Source organism: Lacerta agilis, chromosome 9, assembly GCF_009819535.1.
Source record: "Lacerta agilis isolate rLacAgi1 chromosome 9, rLacAgi1.pri, whole genome shotgun sequence".
In the NCBI taxonomy this organism is placed as follows: Eukaryota; Metazoa; Chordata; class Lepidosauria; order Squamata; family Lacertidae; genus Lacerta; species Lacerta agilis.
Window position 1 is genome coordinate 44042890 of NC_046320.1, and position 16165 is coordinate 44059054.

Below are 16165 nucleotides of genomic sequence, written 5' to 3' on the forward strand. Positions count from 1 at the left end.
AATGTTTTCATTTGGTTCCACTGGTATTCCTCTGAGTTTTATGTTTAATTGTTTTTGTCTTAGTTCTAGAAGTGCTATCTTGTCTAGAATGTCTTCTTGGATCTTGTTTAGGTCTGCTACTTCATCTCTCACTTTTTCTGTTTCTTTCTTGGCTTGTTTAATTTCTTTGTTTGCTTTCTTGACAGAATCTTCAATTGTTTTTGACTTCACTGAGAGGTCTTTTATTTGGCCTGATAATTCTCCTACTACTTTCTCTATTTTCTGATCAATTGCCTCCTTTAGATCCCCTATCTTGTTTTCTATATTTTGTTCACTCTGCCTTAATTCTTTTTTTATTTCTGAGAGCAACCCTTCCCACTCTTTGCCTTCCTCCTGTTTAGAGGATCTTCTTTCTGCTGGGGTGACATTCCCCTTTACTCCTTTCATTTTATTTATCCTAAAATAATTTAATACTTTGTCTATTACTTGAAGCCCCAGTTTGTTACTATAACACTTCAAAATTCTAAACTTCAAGTATGACAATTATTTCTATGTCCTCTAGATGTCACTCTCTTGCACACTAAATACAGTCTAAGATATACTCAGTCCATTAACTCCACCACTTTCACTTTCGTTTCCTTTGTCTTTGTCTTCGTTCTCCTCTCAGCTTCAGTCCTTCTGGTTATTTTATATCCTTCCCAGTCCAGTCCTTATTTCTCTTTCTCCTCACGTCAGTTGGATTCAGACGATCTCCTCTGTCCTCCACGTTAGCTTCGTACCTGCAAAGGGAAAGAAAAATGCCAAAGGGAAACCCTCCCCCTCCCCTACCCCAAAAATTGAGAAAAGAAATGAAAAGAAAAAAAGAAGAAGAAGAAGAAGAAGAACCCCAAAAAAGGCAAAAAAAGTTCTCAATTATGGTGAGAGGAAGCTTCAAGTTCCCCCCTGGAGCAGATGTTTCAGATCTGTCAAAAAAGTTACAAAGTTTCCTTTAATGTTTCACTGAGAGAAAGTAAGTTCAAAAATTCAGCGCAAGCCCAAACTCCACCACGCCGATCGTGACAAGGCAAAATCAGCTCCTTCTCCTCTTTCTCTCCAGACCAGGCAAATCCCGTTTAAAAAAGAAACAATCAGGAAGAGGAAAAACGAGGGGGGAGAATAAAAGAGTCAGCTCAGGAATCCTCAAAACACAGATCCGTAGTGGACAGTCTTATTATAAGCTGCCCCCAAACGTATATCTCCTTCGGATGTCGCCCGGTTAACTCAGTCTCTTAGGAAATGTAACAGAATGGCGATATTGTGCCTTGTTCTGTCCGCAGATCTTTCTTATACAGCTTTTTCCCTCTTTTCAAGTCCAGTCCCAAAGAGAGCATAGGGTCCTCTTTTTTACCCTCCGATGTTTTATTTTATTTTCAAGACTTGCCTCTCCTCCCCCGACTAGATGTGAATGGGGGGGGTAAAAATTAGCGTCTTACTCACACTCTACAGGAACGTTTCGTTTCGTTCGTCTTGCAACGACCCGCTGAGCGCCATGTTCACACCAGAGCTGGAGGGGGTTCCTTTGTCCGCCTTGCTTACTCTCTTCGATCCCCTTTCCCCTTAGATGTTTTCGGGGTCGCTTTTCTCGGGGAACGTATTTATTTCCCTGGAGGTAGGCTGCTTCCCATCGGATGCCTGAGACTTCGCGTTTCCGCGGGGTGCGATTTCTCCCTTAGCGCCCAAGACACACTCTCCCTTCCGAGAGGCTCCTCTTCTTCTTTTTCCTGGAGCCCCTGCCAGTTGAGGGTCCTATGAGGCGCCGCTGGGTATCTGAGCTTCAAGGTAGCCCCCCTTGAAGCGCTGGGAACCGCATAGCCTTTGCGGATTCCCCCTTCCCCCCCACGGGACGCTCGGAAGCCCAGGAGGGTTTTCCGCGCATCCAGCGATGTCCGCAGCTCTACCGGAAGTCCCGGCACTTGGTTCTTTTCCCAATCAAGTAATTTACTTCCAGACAGCAAAAACTTTCTTAAAAAATCATACATAATGCAAACAGACTAACATGTTAGTCTTCTTCTATAATGAGAGATATACAACCTAAATGTCTAGAAAATGCACAACACAATATTATGCAAGGGGATTTTTGGCCGAAAGCCTATTGACATCACTTTTTTTTTAAAAAAAAAAAAGGGATAAAGAGCATTTTGTACATGCAACTCTACCAACCTCAATTTTAATATGATTCAGTTCCACTATTGCTTATCCCTTTCATTTTCTTCTTACTTCTCTTATATGCTGTGCTTGTAAGAAAATATTCCTATTTTTTGTTTGTTTGTTTGTTTTTGGTTTTTATCATCTGCCTCCAATTCCTTAACTTTCTCTTCCATTCCCCCATAAGAACTGTTTTCTCTTCTTTGCAGTGAAGTTACACATAAACTTGTCTTTTTCCTTCCATAGTTGGTTATCGCCCTTCAATTGCTCACTTTGGCACTTTGCACTTGGTGTTTGCATTATAGTTGGCTGAACTAATTAGCTGTTGTTAGATGGAGACTTGGGGACAGCCTCAAGTTTTTGCTCTGATACCTAAAAGATACATCAGGGCTTTGTACAGAATTTTTACTGCAGGGATTCAAGCATTCAGTGATGAAATGAGTGAAATATTAAAGATCTGCACACCTAGAAACAATGATTACTCATCATGGGTGATCCAAATGTGACAATCTGCATTCTCTTTTCAATCAAATTAGTGATTCATTCTGAAATGAATTCTTTCAGCTTACCGTATTTTACGTTCCATAAGACGCACTTTTCCCCTCCTAAAAAGGAAGGGAAAATCCCTGTGCGCCTTATGGAGCGAAGGCTTCGCGCCTGCTGCCTCCCCCAACCCCCCGCCGCGTTCGGCGGGAGGTGGGGGGAGGCATCGGAGATGTTGCTGGATCGTGCCAGCACCTCCGTTCACCGAAAGAAGCTTCTTTCGGTGAACGGAGGTGCTGGCACGATCTAGCAACATCCTCTGCGCTTCCCGCTGCCTCCCCCAACCCCCGCCGTGTTCTGTGGGAGGTGGGGGGAGGCAGCGGAGATGCCTGCTTTTGGGATCAGTGGGCGGAAGGGAGGTTGGTGGAGGATTTCTCCACCACCCCACGCCCTGCCCGCCGATCCCAAAAGCCTGCAGGCTTTTGGGATCGGTGCAAGGCGCGGGGTGGTGGAGAAAACAGTGGGGGTGCTGCTGCTTTCTCCACCACCCTGCGCCCTGCGCGCCGATGCCAAAAGCAGGCTCATCCCTTCTTGTTGTAAAGGGACATGGGGACGAGGGGAGAAACGGAGCAGCTGTGAAGGAAGAAGGGGCTCCCCCTCCAGCGCCCCCCCCCTGCCTTTTAGAGGAGGAAAACCAGGAAAATGTTTTTCCTTGGTTTTTCCCCTTTAAAAAACAGGTGCGTCTTGTGGTCCGGAGCGCCTTATGGACCGAAAAATGCGGTATATCCACAGTTATAAGTCCAGTAATCTTTTGCAGATAGATATATCCTGATTGTCAGTTTGTGCACACAAACAAACAAACAAACAAACAAACTTCAGTCCTTTAGTCAGGATACAAAAGCTACCGTGAACTAATGTGAGGCTTTAAACTTATTTTACTTTTTTTTTTTTACTATAGATAAGCGTAATGGAGAATGAGCATATAATAAAAGAGCATGGGTCTGAAGTTCGTTTAAAAGAGATGGAAGATGTGCATCGAAAGTCGTCTGCTGAGCTGAGACGCCTCTTGATAGCTCAACAGAAAGCAACAAACCGGTGGAAGGAGGAAACAAAGAAACTAACAGAAGCTACGGAAACCAGAATAAATAGTTTAAAGTAGGTAATATAATTTTGTTTGGCATTTTTAACAAATGCAGGCAGCTGGGTATGGATCCGCTGGGACCATAATTCAGACAGGAAATGTAGATGTGATACTGTTCTTGTTTAGATTTTAATTAACATTTCTGTTTTGTCCAGAAATAATAGCTGCCAACAGAGCAAATCTTTGAGAAGGTAGACGTAAAGCTTCCAATAGAAAGCATTGCTGCGGGGAAAACTGTTTCCCCACTGCAGTTCAGAAAGGTTTATTAATGGAGCCTGGTCCTCTGAATCAGCTTAAGATACAGCAGGATAAACTATAAAGTCTGTCCTATTCTTGGAAAGTGAGGCTATTGTTCAACCCTGCCTTGCTTTTGGAAGGAAAAAAACCCTGCCTTATTGCCTCTTTGCAACAGTGGCTAGAACATGGCATGTTCTCATTAACTTTTGAAGTGATTCCAAAAATCAACAGTGCTGCTCAAGGAGGTGGTAGAGCAGTGGAAGAGCAATGCCAGTGCCTCATGCAGTCAAGCTGCAAGAGATGGGTATTAGCACCCAAAGTGGTCACTGAGGTCAGGAAATAGCAACCGAGTCAGTATTTGCTGAATCTGAATAAGTGTTTAGCTGTGAAAACCCCAGATTCTGTTGCAACATGGAGCTCTGATCATTGTATGCAGGTATTTCTAAATCTTCAACTCAAAGGGGGGGGGGGAACATGGTGGTGTGCACAAAAAAAATCAGTAAGTTGTTCATAATAACTTTAATTGGCTTCTTTCTGAAACAGTGCCGGTGAGATTCAAGGGTGGCTTAGAAGAAGCTTATTGAATGTTCTTTGTAGTTAGCGCTTCAAACTAGGAAGTCTCATTTGCAGTCAGGACCTGGAAATTGTAGCATAGGCTGATTTAACAAGAAAAGATGCACCTGCGCCTTCTATCCTCCCTAGGCAGTTATTTTTCTCAACTGAATTCCCATACCACCACTCATGGGAAGAAGGACTATGAGGAGGTAAGCAGCAGATGCAAGGAGAGTTCTGCACCTGTCCTCTTACAGGATGGACTTTGATAATCTTTTGTAATATCGCACTCTGTGTGAGGCCAAAATGTGGTGCCCCCAAATGGATCTTCTTAATTTTGTGCCCCCTTGGCTCAATGCCCTATGCAGTGGAACCTTCCGCACCACCCTAAATCTGGCACTGCCTCTTACTATTACAGTCAGAGCTACATACCACTTTGGTCCTGCCTCTGTCACACCTTCATTGGCTCTAAACCTTTAAGGAAATATAAAGTCATAAGTGTTTGCCAAGCAGTAGCAATAGTGGCTATATGTTATATACTATTTGGTTACTGCATTTGGCATTGTTGTCACAGGTGCATAGAGTGGGGGTAGTTTGGCCAGTAAGGAGCCCCATCTTCACTGTGACCCTATGGTGCCTATTTGAGATCATTTGGTGTTTCTGTGGGCTCCTATGGGGTAGTGTAAGGGTTTTCAGTGATTGCTCAGGAGTAACCAGCCTGACGCCGAGGTTTCTAAAACTAAGTTTCTTTATTGTGCAGATATGTACAGTGCAGCAACAAAGTACGTCTAGCTCATCCTTCGGCAGAGTCCGGGAATGACTCTTTCCGGTTCTTTGCCCAGCATAAAAGCTGCGGGATGCGGAACCCCCGCCTCCCCCCTCTGCGTCCTTCCCCTCTGCGCAAGTGGGGAGACGGAAGAGGCGCCTCACCTCCAGTCCCTGCTTGATGCGAGGGCTCTCCTTCCCTGTCAGAGCCCTGACTCCTACTTCCCCTTCCCGTCTCTCCCTCCCCACTAGAGGGATCACTGCCTTCCTCACTGGAGGAAGACGAATTGCTGAGCAGGTGGAGAGGGGGCTCGCGATCGTGAGAAAGCCCTGGCAACCCTTTGCCATGAGGTGAGGGCAGCACCCTGACAGGTAGATACTTGATTTCATAGTTTCCAGTGGAGGATAAAATACTAAGATAGCAAGTTCATCATTTTTTTCTCCACCACACCCTGAATTCCACCTGTTTGTTGGACTCCCTTACACTATCAGGGCAGTTACAGGTAGGTAGCCGTGTTGGTCTGCCATAGTCAAAACAAAATAAAAAATAAAAAAATTCCTTCCAGTAGCACCTTAGAGACCAACTAAGTTTGTTCTTGGTATGAGCTTTTGTGTGCATGCACACTTCTTCAGATGCACTGAAACAGAAGTCACCAAACCCTTATATATAGTGAGAGAGTGGGGAGGGGTATTACTCAGAAGGGTGGTGGGAATGGGTGATTGGCTGATGGGTGTGAAAAACCTGTTGACGACTGTTAACGACTGCAGTTGGTCTTACAGGAAAAGGCAAGGGGTGAGATGGCTAAAGATAGCTTTGTCGTGTATAATGAGATAAGAATCTAATGTCTTTGTTCAGACCAGGTCTCTCCATGGCTTTAAGTTTGGTAATTAGTTGCAATTCAGCAACTTCTCTTTCCAGTCTATTTTTGAAATTCCTTTGTAGTAAGACAGCTATTTTGAGATCTTGTATAGAATGTCCTGGGAGACTGAAATGTTCTACTGGTTTCTCTGTCTTGTGATTCCTGATAACAGATTTATGTCCAATATAGAGAGCTGAAGGGCACTGTTGGCATTTGATGGCATACACAATTTTAGAAGATGAGCAATTAAATAGTCCTGAGATGGTATGTTTGATGTTGTTGGGGCCAGTAATGGTGTTGTGCGGGTGTGTGTGGCAGCAAAGTTGGCATCTGGGTTTATTGCAGGCTCTGATACAAGTGTCCATGTTAAGTCCTGTTGTTGTATTATTGTGGGTGAGTTGTTGTTTAAGATTGGGTGGCTATCTGTAGGCAATGAAAGGTCTTCCTCCCAGAGCTTGAGAAAGAGAACTGTCATTGTCTAGGAGAGGTTGTAGATCTCTGATGATGCGTTGTACTGTTTTAACTTGGCAGTTATACTTACATCATCCCTTAAGGTTACATAGGTTTAAAGGATTGAGTAGCAATCCTATTCTTGTTCAGGATAGGACTGAGAGTTTGTGTGTGTGTGTGTGTGAGAGAGAGAGAGAGCGCACGTGTGCTTGTGCGCATGCCTATTTGCAACACCCATTCCCAAAGTTTGAGACACTTGAAACAAACAGATAAATCCTATATAAAATACCCATTAAAGTACATAGAGTCAGGTGGCCCCAGGCATTAAGGGAAGGTCTTTTAGAATTTCCAGGTTCAGTTTTAACAAGTCTCCAAGGGAGTTCCTTGAAGTGTCTTAAGATACTAAGATCTCTAACTAATGCAGATTCAGCGTATGCTAATTGTGCATGCTCCTAATGTTGAAAAGTGACCTCAGTGCCTTTCATTTATTAAAATCTTTTCACCTTACTAAGGAGCCCTATCATGTTGAGAGCCACTCTGGAAGTTAATTGGCTAAAAAGCAGGCTATAAAAATCAGGAATAAATGAAAATGGGTCACTTAAATTGTTTGTGTTGCTCTTCAAAGATTCCCCAGTATCTTCAGTGGCATTATTTCTATCATAATGACCTGTAATCCTACAGTCCATTTTGCTCATTACTGCAGTTACAAACTGTACTGTGAAATCACAAAGGAGTTTGGGGTCGTGGTGGTATGAGCCAACCTATTATTAATCATAATAACATTATCACCAGCATTTCTATACTACCCTTCCCCTCTCAAAATCAAGTAAGAATAGCTGTTAATCTTACACTCTTCTTATAAACATTCCTTTAGCTGGGGAAATGTAATTCCTATTGAATCCACTGAGACGTAGGTGTTTGAGGCTAGGCACAGGCTAACAGGTTAAGGCCAGGATGCCAGTCACCTTGTGCACGCTGGAGTGCCTGCAGTTTCCTCCTCTGACAGGAGCTCATTGTACCACATCATGTTTCCCTGCAGGATTCTCCCAACTTCTCAGAGTAGTATTTCAGGCAGTGAATGATGCAGCATGGGAGAGGGGGCAGACAAAAGCTTCCTGTGCAGCTGTTTGGATCCCCTTAAATTAACACTATTTTGAATAAATCAGTTTTGAGTTTCATAGGCGTTCTTTCTGAATCATGGTTGTACCTTTGTATCTTTAAGCTTTTGGTTGTATAGCTTTGTCATGATTTCCAGGACTGATCCTTCTGGGATAGTATAGTTGTTCATTATTAGGTATTAGCTACAGCAGTGTTCTTTTGACATACCATCTAGTCTATTAAATAAATTACATCATATTTAGGGACCTTTGAGTCCCCCCTTCATTTCTACCACATTATTTTTGGCTGGAATTCTGTAATACTTGGCAGCCATAACTGTTTATTTTAAGATATTGATTAAAAATGTTAACAGGATGAGAAACAGCTGCAGGTACTGGCAGTCTACAAAATATATAATTACTAAGAATAACTGAAGCATATTACGGCATAAGTCAACAGAAAAACATCTGGAATGTGCTGTATGTGTCACATGAGAATTTTGCATTAAACACTTCCTACAGCTGGCAGATTTATTATCTCTTCTGCTCTACTACTAAACAGCTCACCTTTGTTTTCCACACATAAGCCTTTGTGGTAGACACTTGAGCAATTTCCTGCAAACTTCATTTACCTGTTTTAATGAGGCAAATTCTCTGGAATATGTAGAAACAATTGGGACTGATTATCACTCTGATAGTTTTACACTATGTCACCTTTCCGGTGGGGGACGACGACTGCTTCTCACTATCTTGGTATTTTAGAATTACCAAACGCAAAAGGGTAGCCATGTTAAAGGTAAAGGTACCCCTGACCGTTAGGTCCACTCGCGAACGACTCTGGGGTTGTGCGCTCATCTCACTCTATAGGCTGAGGGAGCCAGCATTTGTCCACAGACAGCTTCCGGGTCATGTGGCCAGCATGACTAAGCCGCTTCTGGCAAACCAGAGCAGTGCACGGAAACACCATTTACCTTCCCGCCGGAGCAGTACCTATTTATCTACTTGCACTTGATGTGATTTTGAACTGTTAGGTGGGCAGGAGCTGGGACTGAACAACGGGAGCTCACCCCGTCGCAGGGATTCAAACCGCCGACCCTCTGATTGGCAAGCCCTAGGCTCAGTGGTTTAGAACACAGCGCTACCCGCGTCGTAACAAATGTATTGTGGCATAGGGTTTTGTGTACAGGAGTTCAATTGTTAGATGCATGAAGTGCTGTATATACAGATAGTTATAAAATGGGGGTGTTGTTGTGGAGTGGGGTTAGGAAACTTAATAATCAATGCAAATGATAGGTGTATCCATTTACTGGGGAAATAGTAATGCAAAATAGTGATTAGTGCAAAACAGCATTTAGTGAAAAGGATTAATGTTTCAGTCCGGTTGTTTGTGGTGAACTGCCAACTGTTGATTAATTGGCAAAGATAAAGTGTAGAAGGTGTGAAGATGAATAAGCTTTCGGTAACATGACTGTTGTTTGTTGCAGAAGCTTGTATGTGTACAGGGTGCCCCAGTTTTTGAGCCACTGGAAGATGAGTAGTAGACTAGTTTCCTCATAGTCCTTCAGATTACACAAACTAACTACAGTCATACCCCAGGTTGTGCACACCCCGGGTTGCGGATGTTCGAGTTAAGAACGCCCGCAACCCGGAAGCGTTTCCAGAGTGCGCGTGACCCCCGGATGCGCAGAATGCTTCTGTGCACTTCTCACATGCGCAGAAGCGCTCAAATTGCTCTACTTCCAGGTTTTGGGGGGAGTTGGGGGCATTCGTGTTACGTAGCGCAATCCGGAACAGATCGCGTGCGTAACACGGGGTACCACTGTACTTGGGTGGTAGGGGAGCTGATTCTCCTTAGGTTCCTGCACTGCAGAGAGGTGGCAGTGATCTCCATTCTGATCTTGGACAGCTATAATGTGCAGCCTTCACAGTGAGAATTATTTAAGAAAAGCCAGGGTATGTAGCTGCCTGCTTTGTAATGTGAACATCTAGTTTGGCCGTAAGAGCCTGAGGAAAGTTCTCATAGCCAGATAGCAATGCTATGAGAGTCCTAGAGCCCAAGACAGTGTGGTTTCTAGGATTCCCCAGTTTGTGGATCTTGGAAACAAATAGAAAATAACCTGCTCTGATCACTTGAGGTGTCCCTGCGTAGATTTTTCCTGCACTCCTATAAGACATTTTTGCACACATTGTCCCTTTCAGTATTCCATGGATGTGAAAAATGCATTGTTCATCAAAAGCTGCACATCCTCCCGTTTGTAGGACAGTTGAAACCCTGGGTTAGACAAACCAGAGTTTGGGACAAGATCCATTGCAGGAGAAGGGCTTGGGGTGCCCCAGTCTCAAGCTTGCAAGCCTGTTCACAGAGATAGGGTGTGTTCTATTTCTACAAGCTTCTTTAATAAATTTGAGGTAGTAGGCAGGACTTTCGGCATTTGCTCAGTGGTACAAGACACCAGGGCCAGAGGTAAAGATTTCCAGTACACAGTGGGCATCTTCTTGCTGAAGCTACTTTGCTCAATACAAAGAATAGGACAAACAACCATAGCTAGTTCTGAAAATTAAAATGCCTCCAAACTAGTTGTACAACAAAAACTGAGTTGCTACTCAGACTTTGATGAGAAGAAAACTGAGTGGAAAGGCATGTGCACTCTCTAGAACCTTGCACAGTCAACAGACATCTTCCTTGAGTTTAGTGGGCTGTTTGCTCCCATTTTTTAGCTCTGGAAGGGATCCCATGTGTCCCTGTATGGAGACCATGACATAAGTGGTATCTAGGTTAATACTTGATGGACACTGTCCATAGGATTATATTGCTAATTTTATCACATTAAGCAGGGATGTGGCATTCCAGATGTTGGATTCCAATACCCATTAGCCCGGCCAGCATGGCCAGTGGTCAGGGATTATTAGAGCTATAGTCCAACACCTGGAAATCCACAAGTCCCCTATCCTTAATAAAGTTTTTGTTTTTGTAAATAGATGACTTTTTAGATTCTTGTTAAAAGGTTTAGGAATTGTTCTTTTGCTCTTTGTTGTGAATCTGTTCTATCACAGTACTGTCACAATACTAAAGATGGCAATTATTGGTATCTTTTAAAGTACTATCCTTTTCATACTTCATTGGAAAGAAGGAATTTGAAAGAGAGAATGATTGTCCCATATTCCTCTGGAAATGAGTTAGGTCAACATGAAATGTTGATTTTCATTAATGAGTTTCTTTGATCTTGTTTCATAGAAGTGAGCTGAGCCGTCAAAAAATTCACACCCAGGAGGTACTTTGTCAGCTGGAAAGAGCAAATGAAAAGGTTATTGAGGTAAGAGAATTATCCTCATCCAAATGCTGTGCTTTAACTAGATGTACATCTTGTCTAACTTGAACTCTCTTTGGTTTGTTTATTAGAGTTCTTAAGAGTAGTTTTCAGCTGGAAAACTCTGTCCTATTTGTGATCATACACACTGAGGGGAAATGCTAGAAACATTTATTTTACTATTATTAAAACATACAGCTTCGTTCATGGCTAATTTTGTGCTGTATTAATTTTTTTCTGTGATCTTTAGCTTGTCATTTTTTCTGCAATGGCTGGTTCAATTTTTGTAACTACTAAAAAAAAATCTGTCACAATTAGCCCTCCTAAGCACTGATCTTCATAGTTCTGCCTCTCTGGACAACCTATCATCTGTCCTTACTTTCCAACTGATTGAAGCATCTCAGGAGTCCAGCACCACCCCTTCCCTGTTGAAATCTGTACTTGTAAATTCCTTAAAATTATGTTTTTATATAAAACAGTTGCATCATGAGATCCCAAAGACTAGAAATCCCTATCAAGGTTAGACACAATGCATAGGAGCATTTGTTAGTCGGTTCCTGGCTTTGCCATTCACCAAGTTTCTCTTCCTTAAACCTTGTTTCCTGAAATATGTATGATCTGATAACAGAAACTTAAATTTGTAATGAGCTATTTCATTTATACAGAATGAAAAATTAATGACGGAACATCAAGAGAAAGTCAACAGACTTCAAAGGCGACTAAGCCAGGCAGAAGAGAGGGCAACCACAGCATCTCAACAGGTATCTAGAAATAAATTAGATAAGCACCCTTATTACAGCTGTGTGATCAAAAATCTTTAATCATAATAATTTTATTATTTATATGCCACCCATCTAATTGGTTTGCCCCAGCCACTCTGGGTAGTTCCCAACAAAATATTTAAAACACAATAAAATATCAATCATTCAAAAGTTCCCTGTACAGGGCTGCCTTCAGATGTCTTCTAAAAGTGAGAGTTGTTTTATTTCCTTAACATCTGATGGGTGGGTGTTCCACAGGGCGGGCACCACAGGCTCTTTGCCTGGTTCCCTGTAACTTTATTTCTCACAGTGAGGGAACTGCCAGAGGGCCCTCGGAGCTGGACCTCCATGTCTGGGCTGAATGATGGGAGTGGAGACGCTCCTTCAGGTATAACGGGCCAAGGCAGCTTCGGGCTTTAAAGGTCAGCACCAACACTTTGAACTGGGCAGCCTTCAAATTGGATCATTTAATGAAGAGCTGAATGGGGTTCTTAACCAAATTACAGTTTCAGTTTTCTCTGTTGGGATGAAAGTCAAAACATTTGCATGTAAGAAAGTTCAGCTGTACTTGGGGACAGGATGGGAAGTTACTGGTTTGTTCTTATTTGTATTATGCATTTTGTGCTTTTCTTTGATTTTTATGCGGTTATTTTTATCCCAAGATGTATGAAGTGTGGTATGCAACTCTTGAAATTGGCAACTGCAATTCCTCTATGTATTCATAACAAAGGTGGCTTTCACTCAATAAAGCTTTCAGAAAAAAACTTAGGAATCATTTGAATATATATATATATCTTAAGTATATGATAGCAGAATAAAATAATTCCCTCACTTCATCTGTACTTCAGCTTGCATTATAATCCAATTAATTTAAAGATTCCTACTGAAGAAACAAATTATTGTTTTGTTTTAATTGCAGCTCAGTGCAATTACAACGCAGAGGAAAAAGGCTGTCTCCTTGATAGAGTTGGAAAATACTTGAAATTAATATCTTCTTCTTCCACGCAACATGTAAGTTCAGGCTGCTGAAGAGCAGCATTGGAACATTAGGACATATCATGCACAGAGTGACTTGTATAAAAATGTGCATCACTATTACTCGAGAAGAGAATCACTGTGGCTTCTTCACAATAATCATTAAGCGGGTAACTGCAAATACATATTGAAGTGAATAAAAGCTAGATGTATAACATGTTTTGTTTTATGGTAGAAAACTTTGCCACAAAGTTTAAAATACACAATTGCTGAATTTTAAGGTTTTTTACAACTGACAGTACCTAATGTTGTGTTAATGAACTCAACATTTTAAAACTATTTTTTCACATGTAAGGTGTTGAATTTGAAAACAAACTGGCCTTCGTAAAATTGCTATTGTCAGTATTTAATTTTTTACTTTATTTATTCCTTAGTTAATTAGTTAATTATTTATTCCTGGTTAATTGAAACCAGTAAGACTACTCTTTTCTGGTTCCCAAAATTCTTGTGGATATACAAACAGCTCCTATTACAGATGGATACTTCAAAGATGTTATTTACAGGATTCAGAAAACTATTGCATTTCCATGTTGTATAATGTAGGAACTACCAAAGGATCAAAAGACTCTTTTAGCATTATGGCTTGAGACATGTGTTTCCAATGCACACATATCTGAGTAACTTGGCTGGGAATTAGCCTCTCAGAAATGAGTGAATGGGAGGGAATTTAGTATCATGACAGGGAAACCTTGGCCTTCTGCAACCCTGGGTTCTATTTCTGCTGGAGTGCAGGCTGTTATCTGGTAGAGCTGCCTCAGAAAACTGGCACCTTAGCCAAATTGGCAAGAGCTTGCAAGTGCAGCACAAGACTTTGGGTCTATATAGTGGAGTACCATGGTGGGTACTTACAGGAGGGAAAAAGAATGTTAAGCTTTCTTTCTCAATGAAATTGTGAAATTTAATTACAATACAATAAAAGGGGAGAGATTGCCTTGTAAAATGTATGGAGTAAGCATGAGTCACTGAAGTGAGAGTAGGAAGGAATGTGAGACAAGAGAGCAAAGAGATGGCAGCGAGCCAAGGCCAGCTTCACAGAGTTGGGTTGGAGAAAAAAGAACTTCCTATAGACTGCAGTGGGCTGAAAGACAAGGAATGAGATTAGTTAATGTACACCCTTAGTCTACTGAGATGAGAAGGGGGAATCCTCAATAGATTAGATCCAAGAGCAAAGAGAAAATCCAGACTCAGCATTTCCACCAGGTAGGGATGCAAAGTGATGGGCCACCTAGACAGAAGTTGCAAAAGTAAGTCTAGCTGAAAAGCTTTTCTGCTTCTGTAATCTTGTGGAAGTAGCAGCATAGATGTCAAATCATAACACTTGACGTGTATTGCAAAATGTACAGCATTTATTCACATACAGACAAAGGCACAATTCTACTAAATATTTTAACAAAAAAATACAGCCATCTTCAACTAGGTCTTTATAAATACTTCAAAAAGGGAGGAAAATAAATACAGGATTGGGCCATGTAATATAAAATAGTCATCTCTACATATACTTTATTTCTGATTCTATCTTTTTTTTGTCATCATGCACCTGTTTTCAAATTTGAGCAAAATGGACACCAAAGCTAGGCACATAGTGAAAAATCCTCTGTACAGGGTTTTACAAATGTAGTAATGAAAGTTTTTTAAAGTTTTTTTTAAATAATATTTTTACACATGAGACATGTATAACGTTCCATTCATTTAGGGAGTGTGTGTGTGTCCATCCATCCATCCCCAAAACCTAACAGATAGCATTCCAGGTCATTACAGAAGGGTTTATTAAGCCTACATTTCAATGTAGTACACCAATCAAAATCAAGAAATGTCTTGGGCATTCTGCATAAGGAAAAAGGTGAAACCTAACAAGAAATAACAGCTGTTTCCATATTAACAAAATGAATGCAGTAGTAGGTAAGGATTACTGCTTTTTTTCTCTCTTACTGAGTGCTTAGAGTAGCATGGAACTTGTACAGTTGGTCATACTGATGTTTTCCCCTATTTCTTCAGCTAAGGGGCAAAGCACAATTTATTTTTCTCTTGTTTTTCTTAATTTTTGGTTCAGCATTATTCAAAAATCAGAAAGCTTATTAACCTAAACATGGTGGGGAGCAAAACAGGTAAGGCATTGTTCTGCACAAATGCTATCATTCCTAATAGTGCAAATGTTATGATATTTCTTTCAAAATAAGTCATAACATTGAATGTTTACTTATAATCAAATTTATTTTATTCCTTCTATGGCTTGATGAACAACACCCTTACAGGGCAGGCTAACTGATAATATTTCACTCAACCCTCACCCAAAACACGTACTGTATTGAAAAGTAAATTAATCACGTCCCTCTTTCCCCATATTTTAACAAGAACATGCCTGCTTTTAAAGCAGCAAACCTGGTCAACATACCTATAAGATATGAGTAGTTTAATCAGAAGCAATAAAGCCTTATAAAACTACATCTTTCATATCACTATTTTTTTCATTTCCAGTATCCTAAACTTGTCACTATCTTGATCATGTTAAGAATCAAGGCCTCAGTGTCCTAATCTTATTCTGATCCAAAGCTAGGCATGTACACTGAGAATAGAGGTGTGCAGGAGGGACTTGTTTATTTACTTCACTTCTGGAGAATTCCTCTGGTTAAGCACTTGCAACAGCCCCTACCTGTGTGAAGTTCTGTGCATGTGCTAAAACTCCAGCATGCAAACAGCAGCTGCTAGTTTAGGGCTCTTACATATACATTAAGGCTCACTTCAGATGCGTCTCCAAACATTTGTTTGAGAAATCATGTACAAACCACAAAGTTGCACCTTTCCCTTCCCTCCCACACATGGACCCCCTTTCAGCTGCCTGTTTAAGCACAAAACAGTTTGCTGTAATACCTGAAATTTGCCCTCCAAACTAGATTTGGAAGCCCCACTTGCAAGTATGGTTTCTGATTCTAGTACAAGCAATACTGTAAATATGGGCAGTGCCAAACAAGAAACTGAGAGGAGCCAAGAGTAAATGGAGACGATGTGAGCCCACAACTAATTTCTAAATCTTAAGAGTTTGTTTTCGTTTATTTTAGGATTGTGACCTCTGTTCCAGAAGCAATTAAGAATGAATTCTGAGGGCTGGTTCCCAAAATACATGATCATGCAAACTCCTACTAAATATATCTGATTCACAGGTACACACATTACATTTTTTCCAAGTGGAGAAGGCCAGGGCTGCTTGCATGTAAGGAACATGTACTGTGTCAACCTCCCCAAGCAGTTTTTTGATCATTCAGTGACTTGCATAGCAAGATGGAACAGCAGCAATCCAGTTCTCAATTGAAACCCC

At 41.4% G+C, this 16165-nt stretch overlaps 1 protein-coding gene across 7 annotated transcripts in view; it reads left to right on the forward strand.

Annotated features, from left to right (window-relative positions):
• The window catches only part of SCLT1 (sodium channel and clathrin linker 1), a 51442-nt gene extending 38311 nt beyond the window's left edge, over positions 1 to 13131 (forward strand). For all 7 annotated transcript variants that reach the window (XM_033159693.1, XM_033159695.1, XM_033159692.1 and 4 more), the window contains 4 exons: positions 3605 to 3801; positions 10984 to 11062; positions 11722 to 11817; positions 12737 to 13131. In XM_033159693.1, coding sequence (XP_033015584.1) covers positions 3605 to 3801; positions 10984 to 11062; positions 11722 to 11817; positions 12737 to 12799 — 435 coding nt within the window. In that variant the 3' untranslated portion in view covers positions 12800 to 13131. The remainder of the gene's footprint in view (positions 1 to 3604; positions 3802 to 10983; positions 11063 to 11721; positions 11818 to 12736) is intronic.
• Positions 13132 to 16165: the final 3034 nt, after the last annotated feature.